The 16,519-nt window shown below is 50.7% G+C and overlaps 5 protein-coding genes across 5 annotated transcripts; 1 reads left to right on the top strand and 4 right to left on the bottom strand.

Annotated features, from left to right (window-relative positions):
* Positions 1–60: 60 nt before the first annotated feature.
* Positions 61–1,260, bottom strand: AKAW2_60622S (glycosyltransferase family 32 protein; the record flags this gene model as incomplete). The annotated part of the gene is made up of 3 exons (XM_041692769.1): positions 61–705; positions 758–913; positions 982–1,260. 3 exons carry the CDS (start codon positions 1,258–1,260, stop codon positions 61–63), a joined length of 1,080 nt encoding a protein of 359 aa, XP_041546120.1.
* A 6,656-nt stretch (positions 1,261–7,916) lies between these two features.
* Positions 7,917–8,728, bottom strand: derA (putative ER-associated proteolytic system protein Der1; the record flags this gene model as incomplete). Its single annotated transcript, XM_041692766.1, has 2 exons — positions 7,917–8,468; positions 8,540–8,728. The coding sequence occupies 2 exons, from the start codon at positions 8,726–8,728 to the stop codon at positions 7,917–7,919; spliced, it is 741 nt and encodes a 246-aa protein (XP_041546119.1).
* Positions 8,729–9,400: 672 nt separating this feature from the next.
* On the top strand, positions 9,401–10,045 carry CSE4 (histone H3 family protein; the record flags this gene model as incomplete). Its single annotated transcript, XM_041692765.1, has 2 exons — positions 9,401–9,611; positions 9,699–10,045. The coding sequence occupies 2 exons, from the start codon at positions 9,401–9,403 to the stop codon at positions 10,043–10,045; spliced, it is 558 nt and encodes a 185-aa protein (XP_041546118.1).
* Positions 10,046–11,135: 1,090 nt separating this feature from the next.
* On the bottom strand, positions 11,136–14,144 carry AKAW2_60619S (uncharacterized protein; the record flags this gene model as incomplete). Its single annotated transcript, XM_041692764.1, has 6 exons — positions 11,136–11,977; positions 12,048–12,700; positions 12,751–12,866; positions 12,930–12,947; positions 13,002–13,112; positions 13,179–14,144. 6 exons carry the CDS (start codon positions 14,142–14,144, stop codon positions 11,136–11,138), a joined length of 2,706 nt encoding a protein of 901 aa, XP_041546117.1.
* Positions 14,145–14,728: 584 nt separating this feature from the next.
* AKAW2_60618S (uncharacterized protein) lies at positions 14,729–15,940 on the bottom strand (the record flags this gene model as incomplete). The annotated part of the gene is made up of 1 exon (XM_041692763.1): positions 14,729–15,940. One exon carries the CDS (start codon positions 15,938–15,940, stop codon positions 14,729–14,731), a length of 1,212 nt encoding a protein of 403 aa, XP_041546116.1.
* Positions 15,941–16,519: the final 579 nt, after the last annotated feature.

The following is a 16,519-nucleotide window of genomic DNA, read 5'->3' as shown; positions in this document are numbered from 1 at the left end:
GAAAGTGTCAGGGCGCTGGAAGGCTGAAAGGCACACAAAACATGATACAAAGGGCGACGCTTAGTCGCGTCTGCTGTAGAGTTCGTACGACGTTTCGGTAACGCCGGCGGCCTCTTCGTCCTCCTTGAAGCTGACGCGACGAAGAAGGGTAGGCATCATGCGCCGCCCCATCCTTGTCGGCGAAGACAGACGGGAACTCGAAACAAAGGAAGGAATCTTCGAGTAGCGGTAACGGTACTTCGATCCCAACAGCATGATGCGCGCATACAGCCACCAGAGGGCAAATCCAACAACGGCAGCCAGGAAGAAGCCGCACACGGTGAGGAACACCCAGTGCTGGCCCATCCAGAAGATCAAGCGAGCATCCTTGCCGTGCCAGCTGTTGCCTACGTGGTGCGTGAAGAAGCTCCACGAGTACCGGTTGTACTCATCGCGCATCAAGATGCGGACACGGCCAGACTCGCTGGGGTTGGTCTGCATGTACTCCTTCCAGATCACCGACAAAAACAGGGGACCAGTCGAGTACATAACCGTGATGTACGGGAGGAGCCAATGGCGGTCGTACGACTGCAGTAGCTCAATCGTACGCAGGAAGAAGGGATGCTGGGGAACAGATCCCATGGCGTCGTTGGAGATACCGGTAGGAACAGTGCGACGGACCCAGGCAGGGTAGGCGAGGAGAGGATCTAGCCGGCGGTTGCATCCCTGAGATACGGTCAGAAAAGGTTACAATTGATGGAACATAGGCTATACACACATCGTCAAGGTCAATGTAGGTGCCACCGTAGTGTGCGAGGACGAAGTAGCGGATCGAATCAGCACGCTGGATAGGATACTTGTAACCATCGAAGGTCTCGAGGAACCAAGGGTACTCGTTGGCGATGAATTCGCGCGACTTTTCGTTGGTCCAGAGCTAAATTGAATGCGCATTAGTAAGAATACTCATGTGAACGAGTCGTACATCAACAAGGCTGAACATACAATGTATTCGTAGTCCGGGTGCAAATCAATGCAGCTCTGTTGAGCCTCCCTCCACACCTCCGGGATCGTTTCGTTCTTGTATGTCTGGTGAATGATCTTGGGGATGATCTGAGGGCGTTGCTCGATCAAACTGGAGTTTGGTGAGGGGAGCTCGGCGCGGTGGATAGCGTCGGCGGATGCATCTTCCACTAGCAGGGAGAGTAGTGTGAAGACGCTGCGCACGAGGAATGTGACGATGACGAGGTTTGCGATGAGGAAAATGAGAAGTCCACGTCGCATATTGAAAGAGGGTGCAGGGGCCCTGAACGACACCTGCTCAATAGGGGAGTGCGCAAGTGTACAGACGTGAGGCGGATGCGTATCCCGATGTAAGGACTAATCCTCTGATCGATTTATCGCAATTCGTAAATTCGTGTGACGGAGAAAGGAAAGGTGCAGACGGCCGTGAGGGACTGAGACCTAATCGAACGGTATCTGCTCTTTTTCCACGGGAAGGGCCTGGGGGTGATGGGTGCGATAAGAGTACACCGGCGGAAAATAGATGCGAGGCTCAACACGGTACTACCAACATAGACTCGTAGGACAGGAGTGGGTGCACCGGCAACGTTTAGGCAATTGCAACGCGAGAGTCCGCGGGGGGATAATGACCTGGGGTCGACAAGGTTGACTGAAGGAATGAACGGCCGTGGAACTGGCTGGTTGGCTCTTTTTTCCCCTTTTCTGCTTTTAGTTTACTCTGCAGACGGATTGTTGAGTCTAAGAGTATAAAGCGCGAACGAGGTAACTGAACCAGGAAAGGACCGGCGCAAGGGTGAAAGAGAAAGTTTGGACCAAGAGACGACCACTTAGTAGTAGTATAGAACTAAGCAGTAGTGGTGGTGGTGGTGGTGGAATGGCCTAGTAGTAGTAATACTAGTAGGGGAGGTTGATCGGAAGCCCCAATGGCGCTGGACTGGACGGGCGGGGAGGGAATTTATTGGGAAAAGTGACGAAAAGAGGAAGCCACAGAGGCGTTGTTTAAGTAATTGTAACCCAAAGCAGACAAGAAGATTGAAAAACAATTAAGTAGAGGGAGTGCGTAATTTTACTTGGGTCGCAAGGGTGGGAAACAAAAAAAGGGAAGGGGAAAAAAAGAATTATAAAATAATGAATGAAGGAATGGAAGTTGATAGGCAGAGAGCCAGGTACTTGAGGGGTGCGTGTGTGGAAGGAACGAACGACGCCTTAGCAACAAAGCCGTGGCATCAACTAGTAAGTAAGTACTACTAGCAGGAGTAGGGAACGAGGAAGAGGGCAGTGTAGCCGTCGAGAAAGTAATCCCTTTGCGAGGGTACCTGGGGAACTGGAAAAGAGAACGGAGAAAGCCAGCGAGCGAGCGAAAGAGAGAGAGAGTTAGGGAGAGGGGAGGAGGCGGGCGGCGAGTGTCAACAACGGCCCATGGTTACGGAGAGCCCTGAATGGTCGGAATTGCGCTGAATGGACCGTCATCAGCGCCAGGGGACACAGCTTCGGGTTAAAGGGGGGGCAGAAACTAAGGAAAGGCGCCTCCTCTCTGGGGGAAAGAAAGCGAGACCGCGAGACAGACACAAACAGAGAGATTGGAGAGAGAGAGAGCAAAACAGTGGGGAGACACCAAGCCAAAGAAAAGTGGAGATGCTGGTGTGTGGATGCTTTAGGTTGGCGCCAGCTGCTAAGCCTCCGCCACTAAGACTCTTTCAGTCGTCTCGATGCCTGGTTTGGTTAGTCCCATTTGCCGACTGGGACTAGCCATGTCGGGGAGACTCGTAACTTGTTGAGGAGTTTACTACTTTTTAATATTATAATCAATTTGCATAATAAATAGTAATCAAATTAAATAGCTATAGAAGACCTCGTTAAATCCAGAACAATACTGTGAATGAGGAGAGAGAGAGATACTTAGGTCCTCCTCGCTGCAGTGCCAATGACACACTGCACCGCCATCAAAGTATATCCAGCTACCAGCTAGTAGTAGTACGTGGTTTCTATTTTCACTCCGGAATCAGCACCTGGTGATCTCATCATCATCTCGCACTGCCATTATCTTCCCTCTGAGCCATGTTCATCGATGACGCCTAGGACCTCGTGGTCCATCCTTCCAGCTGATAGATAAACTCACTAGTCTTCCGGAAGGGAAATAATGAGAGATTGGAAAGGGAGTCCCAGTCTGAAGATAATGGCTGAGCCACTACTCGGCCGGCGGTTAAACAGTAACTTCTCTCTCCCAGATCAATAGCTCTCCAGTTCATTCTAGGTTAGTAGCTTCGTTAAAGACGGGCCACTAATTACTGCAAAATAAATCAGTGGTTGGCAACCAGTCGGACTGTGGGGCCATCATTGGCAATCCCACGGGGCCACGGGGAAAGGTAAACCCGCTTATGTAACCGACGATGACTGGCCGACAGCCATCCACGCTAATCCAATTAGGCGAGGAAAGCGAGGGGGAAAGCAGAAAAAGAAAAAAAAAAGAAGGTAAAATTGAGGAGAGCAAAAAAAGCAATAATCAAAAAGTAAAAAAACGGATATCCTCACAGATAAGAAGAAGACTAACCACAAAGTCACTAGCCGATAGTAAAAAAGTGGCTCCTCCGCCAAACCATTGAGGGGCGATTACGCAGGCCTCGGTGGTTTCACCCCCAATATGCTTCTGGCATTCTTTCCCATGGATCTGTGGCATCTGGTACACAGGCAGAAAAGAGTAAGTTAAATTCGTTTTAGTTGGTTCGGAACATGAATCGAAGACGCCACCACTCGATCCTCCCTCCCCAGTCCCCTCATCATTGCCGCATCGTGAGAATCTTTGTTGCCTAATTCAGTTCCTCGGTATCGCTCAGTCGGTGATGCGCTCTTTTCGCACCGGCGAGCCAATTACTTAGGGTAGAAGACGCGGCCTTCCACCATGATGACGGAGTTGGCCTAATTTATGGTTTTTGCACGTCCAGCTAACTAGCTAGCTAATAACGGTCGCGACTATTACTGTGCCAATGCGGGCTACGCAGAAGGAAAAGCAAATTTCCCGACAAAAAAGCAACAACAGTAATAGTATGGAAGTATTGTGGAAAAGATTGTTGAGGATTGTTGGGGAACAAGGGCAAGTTGAACGACCAAACAAACCCTCTGTTCGCGACTAACTAGCTGGACTAAATCCATAGCGCTGCACGCTACGTCCAAAAGTTCAATTCTAGGGACTACAGGAGAGTGTGATAGTCGGCTTGGATCGCATGGATTCATCAAACTAGACAGATACTAGTTCCGTCGTAGAATTTTAGGCCATGCTCCATATCTCCCTTGACCCGTAGTTCCCAGTACTGCAGTCAAAGTGTCAACGACTCAACCACTGCCGTCCCGACATCTCTGTACTACTGTGTGCTTTTCATTGACTTCTGTCTGCTTTCGTACTTTCGAAGCTCACCTTTTGCTGATACCGCGGAGCTCTGCTGTCGAAGCCGCCCGTGCATAAAGTTCCAGGTTGCATCTCGAGAAAAACAATTGTCCTTGTGTGACACGGCAGCTGCAGCATCGACTGCATTGAAGTGACAGGGACAGATCAGTTCATTGGTAATGGTTCCATAAGTAAGCCTGTCGCCAGTGTTTGGCTACTTCCCAGATGTAGTCCATCCACTGTGTGTTTAGTGGTGACGCCGGCGGCAGCCGTCAATTGCAACGGTGATTGGACATGATGCAAGCAGTAATCTACAAAGTAGTGATTTGTAGATAAACCATGTGCACTTACGCAGGATTAAGTGGCTAACAGTATGTGATCTGTCCGTACCTACTTACAGTAGTCGAGTTGTCCTCTTGGTAGTTTGCCCTACCACACTGTTAGCCAGTAACTGCTCAGTGTCTCAGGCAATTACCAATTAAGGCAGGTCCAATACACAGCACACAGTAGATTGCAGACAAGGCTCGGTGGAACACACAGCCCAGCCCAAACTTCGGCGTCTAACAGAGCAACACGATTGATTGTGATTGACTGGCATTTGCCGATGTATAACATCATATCTGATGTGCCCGGCAATGAGCGAGTAATCACAGCGGGGCCCAGCACCGCCCACTATTGCTTCCATTCATCCATCCTTCCTTCCTTCCTTCACATCGAAACGAGGCGATCAGGCAGAAGTGGGAAGCGCTTTATCCATCCAGAAAGGCTTGTTTATTCATTCGAGGATCCATATTTAGAAGAGGAGTAAGACGGACAAGAGAGACCTCTCGCCACCTGAATTAATGGAATTAATTCAGTTGCCTAGGGTGTCTGTCCAGCCACAATCTGGTGTCGGAGGTTCGTGGCTGGGACACAGGCGTAGTTTGGAAACAACTGGGATGGATGGAGAACGTTTTACCCGCTGAGCTTGTTACAGCCATTGATTGCACCCCCTGGACCCTGGTCGGGATTTCCACTTCCAAGTTGGAGCCGGATTTACGAGTACGAGTGAGTTTGCTGAGAGACGAAGAATCGGCGATCGGTGGTTAACCCGCCGACCACCACAGGCACCACCGTGTATCCTCACTGATTTTTTTTCTTGGTGGGCACTTCGCTGGCAAATTCATCCGAGCTCCACTGATATCAGATTTGACAGATTAGGCGGGCTATGGAGTGGGTTAGTGGTGGATACTGCACAAGTATTTTTGGCGTGGGGTCGTCGTAACCTTCCCATGTGAAAGGGTAAATGGCTCAAACAGGGCCCGGGGAGAAAGAAAGGGCCAGACACAGAATCCTCCAAGATAGTACATACAAAGTGGTCTGCGACTAAGATAAGTCTCATGCAGCCATGCTTTGCCACTATCCGTCCAAACTGGGGGCCGTTTCACACTTTATCCGACCAGCAAAGCACACCCACCAATCTGGATTTTTTCCCCAGAGAAATGCCAAGTCTTTTCTAAACCAAAGATAAAGAGGGAAAAAAGAAAAAATGAAAAGGAAAATTCGACGGTTAGAGAAAACAACCCACGGACCCACATCCACACATGGAGAGAGGGGGGCCCTTAATCCATGCAAGCAGGAGACACATCCAATCAGACCTTTTCAACATACCCAGATTGGCGCAAGAAGGAACCGATCTGACTGAGTGGCTGGCTTTCCATGCTCAGGTCCACTGGAAGAGGAGAAAATAACTAGGTAGGGAATGGAATGCATGGCAACGACCCGCGGTTGTCGAGTCGCATGTTCCTTTGTGCCAGATCCTGGTTTGTCGATGGCAGCAGGAGTTAGTTATGTGCTACTTTTATCTGTTTCTTGTGGTGTGTTTCAACCGACCAGAAACGAGCCCCGGTGGTTCCCTGTTTGTCCCCTGTTTGGGTTTCCGCGTACTCGTATCTCGGCTTCCTATCTTCCTCTTCTCTCTCATAACCCCATCAAAATATTGACTGATTCGTTTTAAGAATAGAATACCTAAGTAATAGTACTAACGTTTCACAAAGACAAAGAACAAATCATGGAACTATCAAAAGAAACAAACCCATTTCATCTCACCAATCTGCTTACACGCAGGCAGACGAGGGGCCTAACCTCACCCAGCCCTCATCTACTAACGTCCACCATCTCCAAAATTAGTAAATGACCTACCTACCTACCTACCTACCTACCTACCGGGCTACTTACCTACTTATCTTGCTAATCAGAACCGTTTCGGACTTTTCATCCAATAAACACACAAGCATATAACCCCAGCCTACTGTGTAGGGGGATATGCACTCTCAGGGACCCCTGCCCCGTGGTTGATTTGTTCATGTCAATCACCCCCCACTCTCACCCGATGATCTGTAAGTGGGATGAGGTCAGAGCATGTTTTAATCCCGCACAGAACGATAGATAGACAGCAAGTCTTCATGATGAGAGAGAATTGAGACCGTCTTGTCTTTGATCGACCCAAAGCGTTTATCTCCATCACTTATTGATCAACGCCAGAGCGGAGTAGTACGTAGTCCTGGATCCATGGTGGCTATGTCGTCTGTGCTACATAACACCGGGTAATAGATAGATAGAGGAAAGTCCAGATCAACTGAATGGATCAAATCATTTGATACAACGCTCTACCCGATGGATGGTTCAGGGTCCAAGATCCTAGCAAACGACAAGTCTGTATGGCATTGATTAAAAAGTGGGAAGAGGCAGCAGCGATTAAGAAAGTAAAAGAAGCGACATTAGGATAGACATTATTGCGGAGAATTTACCCCAAACTTCGAGCTTGCTTGCACACCCTGGATCGACACGTGGGCCGCTCTTCCCCCTCGCTCCCTCCCTCCCTCCCTCCCTCCCTTTCAGGTAATTGGAATGCTACTAGATACCGCGGTATTCCTACTGCATATAGGAGGAGGCAGCCTCATGCGTCCATGCGTTCACACGAACCACCTCCCTTGCCCCTCCTGTAAATAGTTATCAGACTTTTAAAAACATGGTTTGGGTATGTTCATTGAACTACTAGCTGATTGATCGCCATTATAGTTGGTCTGTTTCTCTTACGGAGACGCCTATGACTGAATCTCACAGACTGAGGGCCCGCTATGACCTTCGTGATACTTCTTTCTTCCTTTCTTCCACATCTTCCCCACAAGTGATTCCAACTCCTTCAATGGTTGGCGGAATATGTTTGTTGTTCTGTCTCTCGGGTGTCGATATTCTGAGGGCCTTTGCGACATTTCTGGTAGGAGGCCAGAGCGCAACTAGCCACGGCAGCGTGGGGGGTAGATCAAATGACTCTCCCTGGTCAAGACAAGACAAGCCACACGATAAGAAGTTCGCCAGATTTGCCGCCGTGGCCCTTGCTTATATCCCGACAGTATTGTGTTCTCATGCTCTGCGCGTGTCGGAGCGAGCTGTCGGCAGTACATGCGTATATGCTGACGTTTCCAGGGCGATTGCGCGGACGATTCTTATCTTAAATCGCCATGCAACAACACCTAACGGGTGCACAAATAGCTCACCGAACTTCGGGTGCAGCAGCAGCCGCGAAGTCCCCGTTGACGTTGGCCGCGTCGGTGCCTCGTTCTGCAGGCCCGGACTCAAACAGACGCACCCACCACATAGGGGGATCGAAAGGACGGTGGCCACCGTGAAGCGAAGGGTAGACGTCATTGAAGAAGTACCAGACGTGGCCGACGACAACGCCGCAGATCTCGTCCTTCGGCACGATGCCGTGGACGACCAGGCTGAATGCCATCAGGACCCAGGGGAGGTATGGGGCGGTGAAGACCAGCATTCCCAGGAAGCTCAGGCGAGTTTCCGGGTTGCGACGACTCCAGATGTAGACCAGACTGGAAGAGAGGGCCGTGCCCAAGAAAGGAAGGGAGAGAAATGGCGAGAGGACGAGAAGAGAGGCCATGGCGTAGAACAGAAGCCACGAGAAGTGGGCCGGCGATCGTCCCGATGATTCCTCCAAGAGGCGCGAGTATCGCTGCAAGAAGAACACATGGAATAGTAAGTCGAGATTGAGTGGTCCGAAGTATAGGAAGGTCGTTAATAGACGCCAATACTATGCGATGGTTAGCCGCATGGTTCATCTACTTCATACATATGTGGACGGAAGGACCAGCTGCGACGCACCTGAGACTTGACATAGACTGCGCGGAAGCTATAAAACAGCTGAAATGGGGTGAGGACGTGACATTGAACCAAGACTGAAGTGGCAACGGTGGCTGCTGTCCACCATCGAGTTACAGGGGGCATCTCATAGAACCATTGCTCCAGCGGGAACTGGCCAGCCTGCCCGCCGTTACCCCAGATGGCGGCCATGATCGAGATGGATAGATAGAGTTGCAAACGTTGGGATTAGACTCGGCGAGGTGAGGCTATTCGGTTGGCTGATACGATGCGATAAGCGAAATAGCGAAGATGCAGACAGTTGTCTTTTGGCGGTTATGAACTCGAGAAGACGGGGCAAGTATGATCGATAAGGGGATGATGTCCAATTTACCAACTAAATAATTGCCAGTTTACTTCCGCCGTAATCGCCGAGCTCCAGCTGGCCTTTTGGCCTCAGGTGTCACCTGTCACTCGCCCCGGCGCATATGTCACGTGTCGCTCCCGCGCGCTTCGACGCCTCCAAGACGCGCCTCGCACGCGTTCGGACAGGAATTCGGATGGCTGGGGATCCCATCACTTCATAGTCCGTTCGGCCTCCCGGATGGGTCCCTCTCGCATGCAAATTCATCCCTGACAATCCCTCCTCCGCGGTTATCGCCTTGCAGCTTATTTCTCAAGCGTGGCACTCAATCGCACCTAGAGTTCATTATACAAAGCCTCAGGCCGCCGGAGGACGATCTCGCGCACCACTCTACACCACCGAACTCCAAGTGTCATTGACTCGCCCAGTGCGAAGAAGCTCCAGAAAGCTACCCCTCTTTCGCCCCTCTCGTCTTGAACACCGAACCGGTCAATTGCTCGCCAAGCGCTAGGGAAGTCAACATGCCCCCCAAGACAGGCGGTCGCGGTCGCGGTCGCAAGAGCGTTACGGCGGCGCCGCGACAATCAACAGCTGGCGACCGTGCTGCCGCAAGCTCCTCAACAGCAGCTATAACGGCCTCGCCGGCGGCCAAGAAAGTGCGCAAATCCACTGGAGCGACTAGGGGAGGGAAAAGGCCTGCTGGAAAGGCACCCAGGGAGTCCGATGTTCAGCGTGCGTACCCCCTCCCACGACCTTCAATTCAGACCCCTCTCTCTGCTCCGCCCTCTCTTGAAGAATGAGAAATTGACATCCTCACAGCTGGTGACCCTACACCACAAGGACGTGTACGCCGCTACAAGCCCGGAACCGTGGCTCTCAAGGAGATCCGCAAGTACCAACGCTCGTACGATCTGCTTATCCAAAAGCTTCCTTTCGCTCGGCTGGTCCGCGAGGTCGCGCTTGACCTCCTCCCTTCAGAAGTTGGCGCCGAGCTGCGGTGGCAGTCGCATGCGATCCAAGCGCTCCAGGAAGCAGCCGAAGCTTTCCTTGTACATCTCTTCGAGGACACCAACCTCTGCGCGATTCACGCCAAGCGCGTGACCATCATGCAGAAAGATATCCAACTTGCTCGACGCATCCGTGGTGTCTGGGGTGGTTTGGGCTAAACGTCACACCAATAATTACCCCTTCTATCATTCAAAAAGGAGAAGAAGAAGTCCAAAGAAAAGATCGAGATTCAGACAAAACGCTCATGAACAAAAGCCCACCTTCTTGTCTACTTTCACCATCTACCTACTCTCCCCACCACCTGTCTGATTTCATCTCTCTCTCTCTCTCTCTATCTTCTCTTCTTTCCAACTTTGTTATAATCTAACAGTGGGGAAATCTCGTTCATCATCTTTTTATTTTTGCTGCCACTTGGTGTTGTATATGGTCGCAGGCGTATGGAAAGGTTACGGGGTCTTGAGGCGAACCGCGGGGTCTTTTCTTTCTTGTTTTTTGAAGCCGTTGTTTGATGCTGTTACAAACTTTCTACCATTTTTGATCTCACCTACCTAACCTACCTACCTCTTGATTGATTAACTGTTGACTCAACGCCGTTTGACTACCGGCTCTGTCACGTGTGCGTGTATAACAACTCAACAACCTACTTTATTATGTCCGTCGAATCGAACATGAAAGGTGTAATATCTATTCCATCCTTCTCATATATAGCCAGTCAGACAGAATTGGATCGATCATCCTGTATATGTCAAGCCATCATCAATGAATGTGCCTGGATGTCTGATCTTATAGATCAATATCCAATTGTCACCTGAAACCGGGATCTTATTGTATAAACTATTTATTTCCACACAAATGGAACAACCCACACGCGCGCACTCCCATTTATCAATGTCATCACATGACGCCAAACACCCCTAAATAAGTAGCAACAACCAAACCCCCCTACAGCCCCAGACAGATAGAGCAGCAGATAAGACACATGGATAGAACAGCCCTAACATGGTATCATGAACTGAACTTCAGCCGTTAAACACCACACTACAGAGATATAGAAAGCAAGAAAAGAAAGAAAGGATATGGAAGGGGGGGCAGAGGTAATAAGGAAAGGAGGATGGGAATGTAGCAAAGAGGTATGGTAGAAATTACAAAAGAGGTGGGCTAAATAGCAAGTCAAGCAACCGCCACTACCAACAACAAGTGGTAGAAAGGAAGAAAGGAAGAAAAGGCACAAGGTAAAGCCTGCATTCATCATACGGGCCTCTTCAAAGCAGACGGCAATCCCATCATTACGCGATGACCTTCTTCCCGTACACCCTTGGCCTCCTCGTTCTTTCCTTGACGCTCTAGCGTTTCGGCTAGCATTTCGTCGGTGACGCTGACCCAGAGCCGGTCGTTGGCTTTCTTAGCCATGGCGCGGCCCGCTCGGGCACTTTTCTCGGCTTGTTCGCCGACGACGCCACGGAAGTATTTCCAGCTCATGAAGGTTAGGGTCATGCAGGTGATTTGACTGTTGCTGATTGCCGTGGCGGATTGGAGGGCTTGTTGTAGGTATTGCTTCGTTTGGATCGTGGACTCGGTCTGGACGGTGGCGCAGACCAGGTAGTATGCTGCTTGGATGTACTTGTTGGGACTGCCAGTGCAGAATGATTCCACAGTAGATAAGACGGCGGGTAGGTGGGAGTGAGAGGGATGGGTGGGATCGCGGAGGATGAGAACGGTGTTGAGAGCGGCGAGAATGGCGATGTCGCGGCGTGGCTCATTGCGCGCCGTCTTGCTGAAGTTGGTGGATAATGAGAGAAGAGGGGATTGAAAGGCGTTCAGAGCTGCGGTGAGGTCGCCGGTTGCTTGCGCAATAGCACCAGTAGCATACTCCATTAGGCACTCAACGGTATCTGGGAGCTGGTCGCCAAGCTCCTGACCTTCTTCTTGAAGTTCCTTCAATGTTTTGCTGGCTAGCTCCCAATCTGTGCGACCGCAAGCAAGGAAAACCTGCTGAACGAGCAGGTTGCAGTAGAGAACCCTGCGCCACTGAACGCGTCTGTTCGCACTTACCACCGATTCTGTGATCTCTTGTGGCGCCTTGAAACTTCCTGTGACAATACCGTCAATAACACATTTGAGAAGAATTGAGATGACCTTCGCCAAATCAGGTGTACTAACCCTTTAACATACGAGTGCCCTCCTGCAGGAACTTCTCTGCCTTACGTCCATCATACGAGTTTTTGCAACTCAGTGTGATCGAACTGAGGAAGTAGCAAAGCGCGTAGAGATCGTGCTGAGGTAGCCAATTGAAGCTTAACAGCAGCGTGCCACTCTGGACCTGGAGGATGTCCCCGGTGTCAATGGAAGACGGTCCGGCCGACTTGCCATTCAATGGGATTGAGAATGATCCATCGCTGCGCCAATTCGAGTCGTTTAAGCGTTCGTCCATCAAATCTTGCAGCATCTTCAGCTTTTGCGATGATTGATTGATGTCGTATTCAAGTAGACTGCAGCAAATATCGACAATTTGGACTAGAGTCGTTAGCTGTGGAATATGTCGGAGCTCGTCGTTGAGTTGGTGACTCCGCGCTACTGCTACTGCACGCTGGGCTTGCTCGACCGAGTCAAACCCGGATCCTTGCTGAAGGTGCGCTAGAGCTTCAATTATCGCAGACATGGCTGAGACAGCCCTATCGCCATTGCGGCTGGCCATGGTGGAAATCTTGTGAAGGTGTTGCAGTGCCGACACTGAATCTTGATGGGCCGACGAGGAAAGTGAAAGAGACACTCGAAGAAAACGAAAAGCGTATTCCCAGGCGGAGTGGCGATACCTAATGAGTTCAGTAAAAAAAACTGATATAATGGCGTCAACGGTACATACGCTTCGACATCTTGAATCATCCCATCAACAGCTTTCAGCGAGGCCTTTGGATTTGTCTTGTACAGCATTCGCGCCAACAAATGCTGCATGCTATACTTCAAATCAAGCATCCGATTCTACATTCATTAGTACGTTATTCTCGTAATGGCTCCACAGATGGAGAAGATGAAAGAACTCACCCTTTCGCAAAGGTCAATCTATACAATAAAGTTAGCAATAGCAGCAAGATGCAGATCAGGAATTAAACGTACACCTTTGCTTAATGCTGTCTCCGCTTCAAGGTCGTTGTCTGTTTCCTCGAACAATATACGGGCATAGCGTAATCGGACTAGAGCTTCAACCCGGGGCTGAAGCCGCCAGTTCTGCGCCACATTAATCAGCACCACGGCAACTTGCGTTCGCGTCAAGGATCAAGAGTCCCAGCGTACCTTGAGAACGGCTTCCAAGCAACCAAGACCTGTAGCAACTAATTTGTAATACTCGTCCATCTCCATTTCCCGTCTTAACAAGGCTACCAACGTGCCATGACTGTGAGCAGCATTCAGATACTCATCAGCCATGGCCAACAGCAGCACTTGATAGTCGATCGGTGCGCCTGCTGATTTTTGGGTAGGTTTTTGGCCAGTTTGTCGCTGCACTTGCTTCTTAGGGGGAGGGCGCTGGATCTTCTGCTGCACTTCTGGGGTAGGAGCTGGAATTAACACCTGGACAGGCTTAGGAGATGGTGCTGGGGGAGTTTGAGCGACAGGTTTGGCCGCGGGCTTAACAGGGACGGGTTTGGCAGCAACAGGTTTAGCAGTAGGAGGAGGGGCAGGAGACGCAGCCGCAGGGGCAGCAGCAGCAGCGGGGGTCGGGACTTGAACTGAGGGCGTCGTAGATGTAGGTTGAGGGTAATTGTTGGGAGTTTGATTCGCTTGGTTTAGATCTGGGGCGGCATAGTACGTGGATGGGGCGGGGGTAGAAGTAGGGAGGACTGGGGAGCGGCTGTTGCCTGCAACAGACACCGCTGGTTGTGCGGCATATTGAGACGGACTATTGGTGAACTGGGGAGGCGAGGTAGAAGCAAGCGGTGGTGGGTTGAACAGATCCGACGGATTCACATATTGCTGTTGCGGCTGCTGCTGGGGTGGAGGCTGTTGAGGTGGAGGAGGAGGAGGTTGCTGTTGTTGCGGCGGCTGCGGGTTATAAGTCTGCGCGTAAGCAGGATACGCCGGGATCATGACCTGGGGATAGACCACCGGCTTCCCATATTGATATGGCGAAGCGCTCGTGTTGACATTGTTGTTGTACAGTAGCTGCTGCGGGTGGATGGTCTGCTGGTGATGCGGCAGATTGGGGGGTTGCTGCATATACTGCGAAGGATATGGGCCGTTATGGGGTGGTGGGTAGCTCATCGCCCCAGGACGCAGACAATGCTCATCAATCCACTGCGCTCTGCTATTCCCGGGAAGTATATATAGCGAGACGACGAAGATGCTTCTAATTTTTGGGAATGATTCTCTATCTTTCTTGTTCTTCTGGATCGCGCCGCCTTTTCCGTTTCCGCGTCGGGTCGGAGAAACCCCCGGGCGGTCAGGTGAGGCGCGATCAGGTGAGTTCTACCATCCATGGCTTGATTGCTCCATGACATTACTCCCAAGTACTTTACTCAGTAGACGGAACAACCCGTGTTAGCGGAATATCTGGACTATCCATTCTTTCGTAAATGCATACAGAGCGTTATATCATGTGCATTGATTGTATGGGTCTTTCCGTTGACACCCCTCTCTAGCTTAACTATACTATACTAATTATATCCCGAACCCTTTCCCTCTAACAAACAAGCCCAACACTAACACCACCCTGAATCAATAATCGAGCCCTTATACACCCTTACTACCCAAGCTATTCAACCCCCAGGAGTCCTTGCATAACGCCGAAACCAGGTCCATCCAGAACGCATCACACATTATGAGATTCGTGACTACAGCAACCAACCCTAAATCATACTGATCGAGGTATACAGCTGATTCATCGACTGATCCTGTATAGCGGGATTGAGGATATTCATCTCCAGAGACGGGGCTTCTTCCAAAGGTGGATGTTCTCGGATCGTCCACGGGCATAGCTCACTGCAGTTTGCGACGTCGATCAGATTCTCCGCGGGATGGATTCGCTGCGCTGCCCATGTCTGATCTGGTACAGGCCCCGATCCTCCCAAGCACCGTTCAGTATAGAAATGGTATGTTGCTTGTCCCGTTTCATCGTCCACTCGACATGGCTGTTTGCGAGGACACCTGAGTGAGGCATTGCATGTATTACATACGGATATTCGCTTGCAGGACGCGCACTGGTTGTCATAAAGGCGACAGAGAGTCGTTTGGCAGACACTCGAAAGCCATAAGTCAACGGACCGGTGAGCACATCCAAACCGCGGCGTCATATGCTCCTCTTTGCCGAGCTGGCCGGAACCCGTGCGCAAGCGGTATTCTGTCTTGATCTTCAATTGGTCTTCGTCGTCCAGCTCAGGATATATCTCAATATCTAGCTGGGTCGATCCGTAGTCCTCGGTGCAACTATGCCAGCAGAAACGCTGCTGCTTCATCCCGGAACCAAACTGGATCGCCAAATCTGTGATCGTTTTTCGCCGTACCCTCAAGAGTTCGACAAGCTCCACTTTATCCTGGAAGGTCAACTTCTTGCAAGGACACAGGTCTACTATGCCTGCCGAACTCCCTAGGTTGCATGATCTATCCTCGGACTTTCGTTTCAGCTCTCGCGCGGGAAAGAAGCTCCGTGGGTGGAGTTTCAAGCATCGAGAACATGCCCGCCACCGATTATCTTCTAGCAAATTTATAAATTGCCAACGTGGTGTGACGAAATTGTGTCCATTTCGGTAGTGGTGGAAAAGCGGTGCAAAGTCTCGACTGAAATGGAGGGGTTTGGCGCCCAGGGTAGCACCGCATATCGAGTAGAGACGTTTACAGGTCAGCGCCAGACATGCCTCGGGCAGCACCGACAGGTGAGAAATGATTTCCAGGAGCAGCTCGGTCGGTAGCGCAAGGAGATAGCAGTTGGTAATGGTGTCTGTATCGCCGGCTTTTCCTTCATACTGGGTTTTCGCCCAGCGATTCATCTTTGCGATGGACCTTAATCGTTCCCCAGCACGGCGGAAACTAGATCCCATATCAACCGGCAGATCGGACCTCATTTCGTCGGTTGTGGCAGACTTTTCTTCGTCTGTGTGTAAGTAACAAGAAATTAAGGTATATGTGCTGTGGATCTATAGTCAAGAATACAACAAGGACTCAGAAGATGAGAGAGTACCAGCCCGTTTTCTGCTGGGTTTGGGGCATCATGGTGTCCTAGACAATATAAAGGACAGCGAGCCACATGACAAAAATAAGTTGTCAAGAGAAAGACGGGAGAGAGGGCCTTTTGACCTTCATAAAGTAACCTTCGCAAAGGTTGTAGATTCGCACGCAAACGGAGCACGCGCCGGGGTCACAGCGTAGTAGAGGCCGTCAGGATTACATACAACAAAATGGGTCTTTCCGTTGGACCAAAGAGCAAAAGGCCGATTGTTTGATCAAGCTTCTTATTGGCGACGGTATCCAAGCAGTCTACGGATCTAGACTGCTATCGTATCAGTCCGTAGGAAGGGTTTCGCCCGACTGGGGAACGGCTAAGGAAGTCTATGATGCTATCGGATCAAGGCCTACACTGAGCTTCCGCATCCGGGCCTGTGTTTACCGCATCGATCTTGCAGCGACCCGCAAACCCACCCTTG

This window comes from Aspergillus luchuensis, chromosome 6 (genome assembly GCF_016861625.1).
Source record: "Aspergillus luchuensis IFO 4308 DNA, chromosome 6, nearly complete sequence".
NCBI classification, from domain to species: Eukaryota; Fungi; Ascomycota; class Eurotiomycetes; order Eurotiales; family Aspergillaceae; genus Aspergillus; species Aspergillus luchuensis.
Note: the sequence above shows the minus strand (reverse complement) of the source record. Positions and strands in the feature narration are given on the sequence as shown.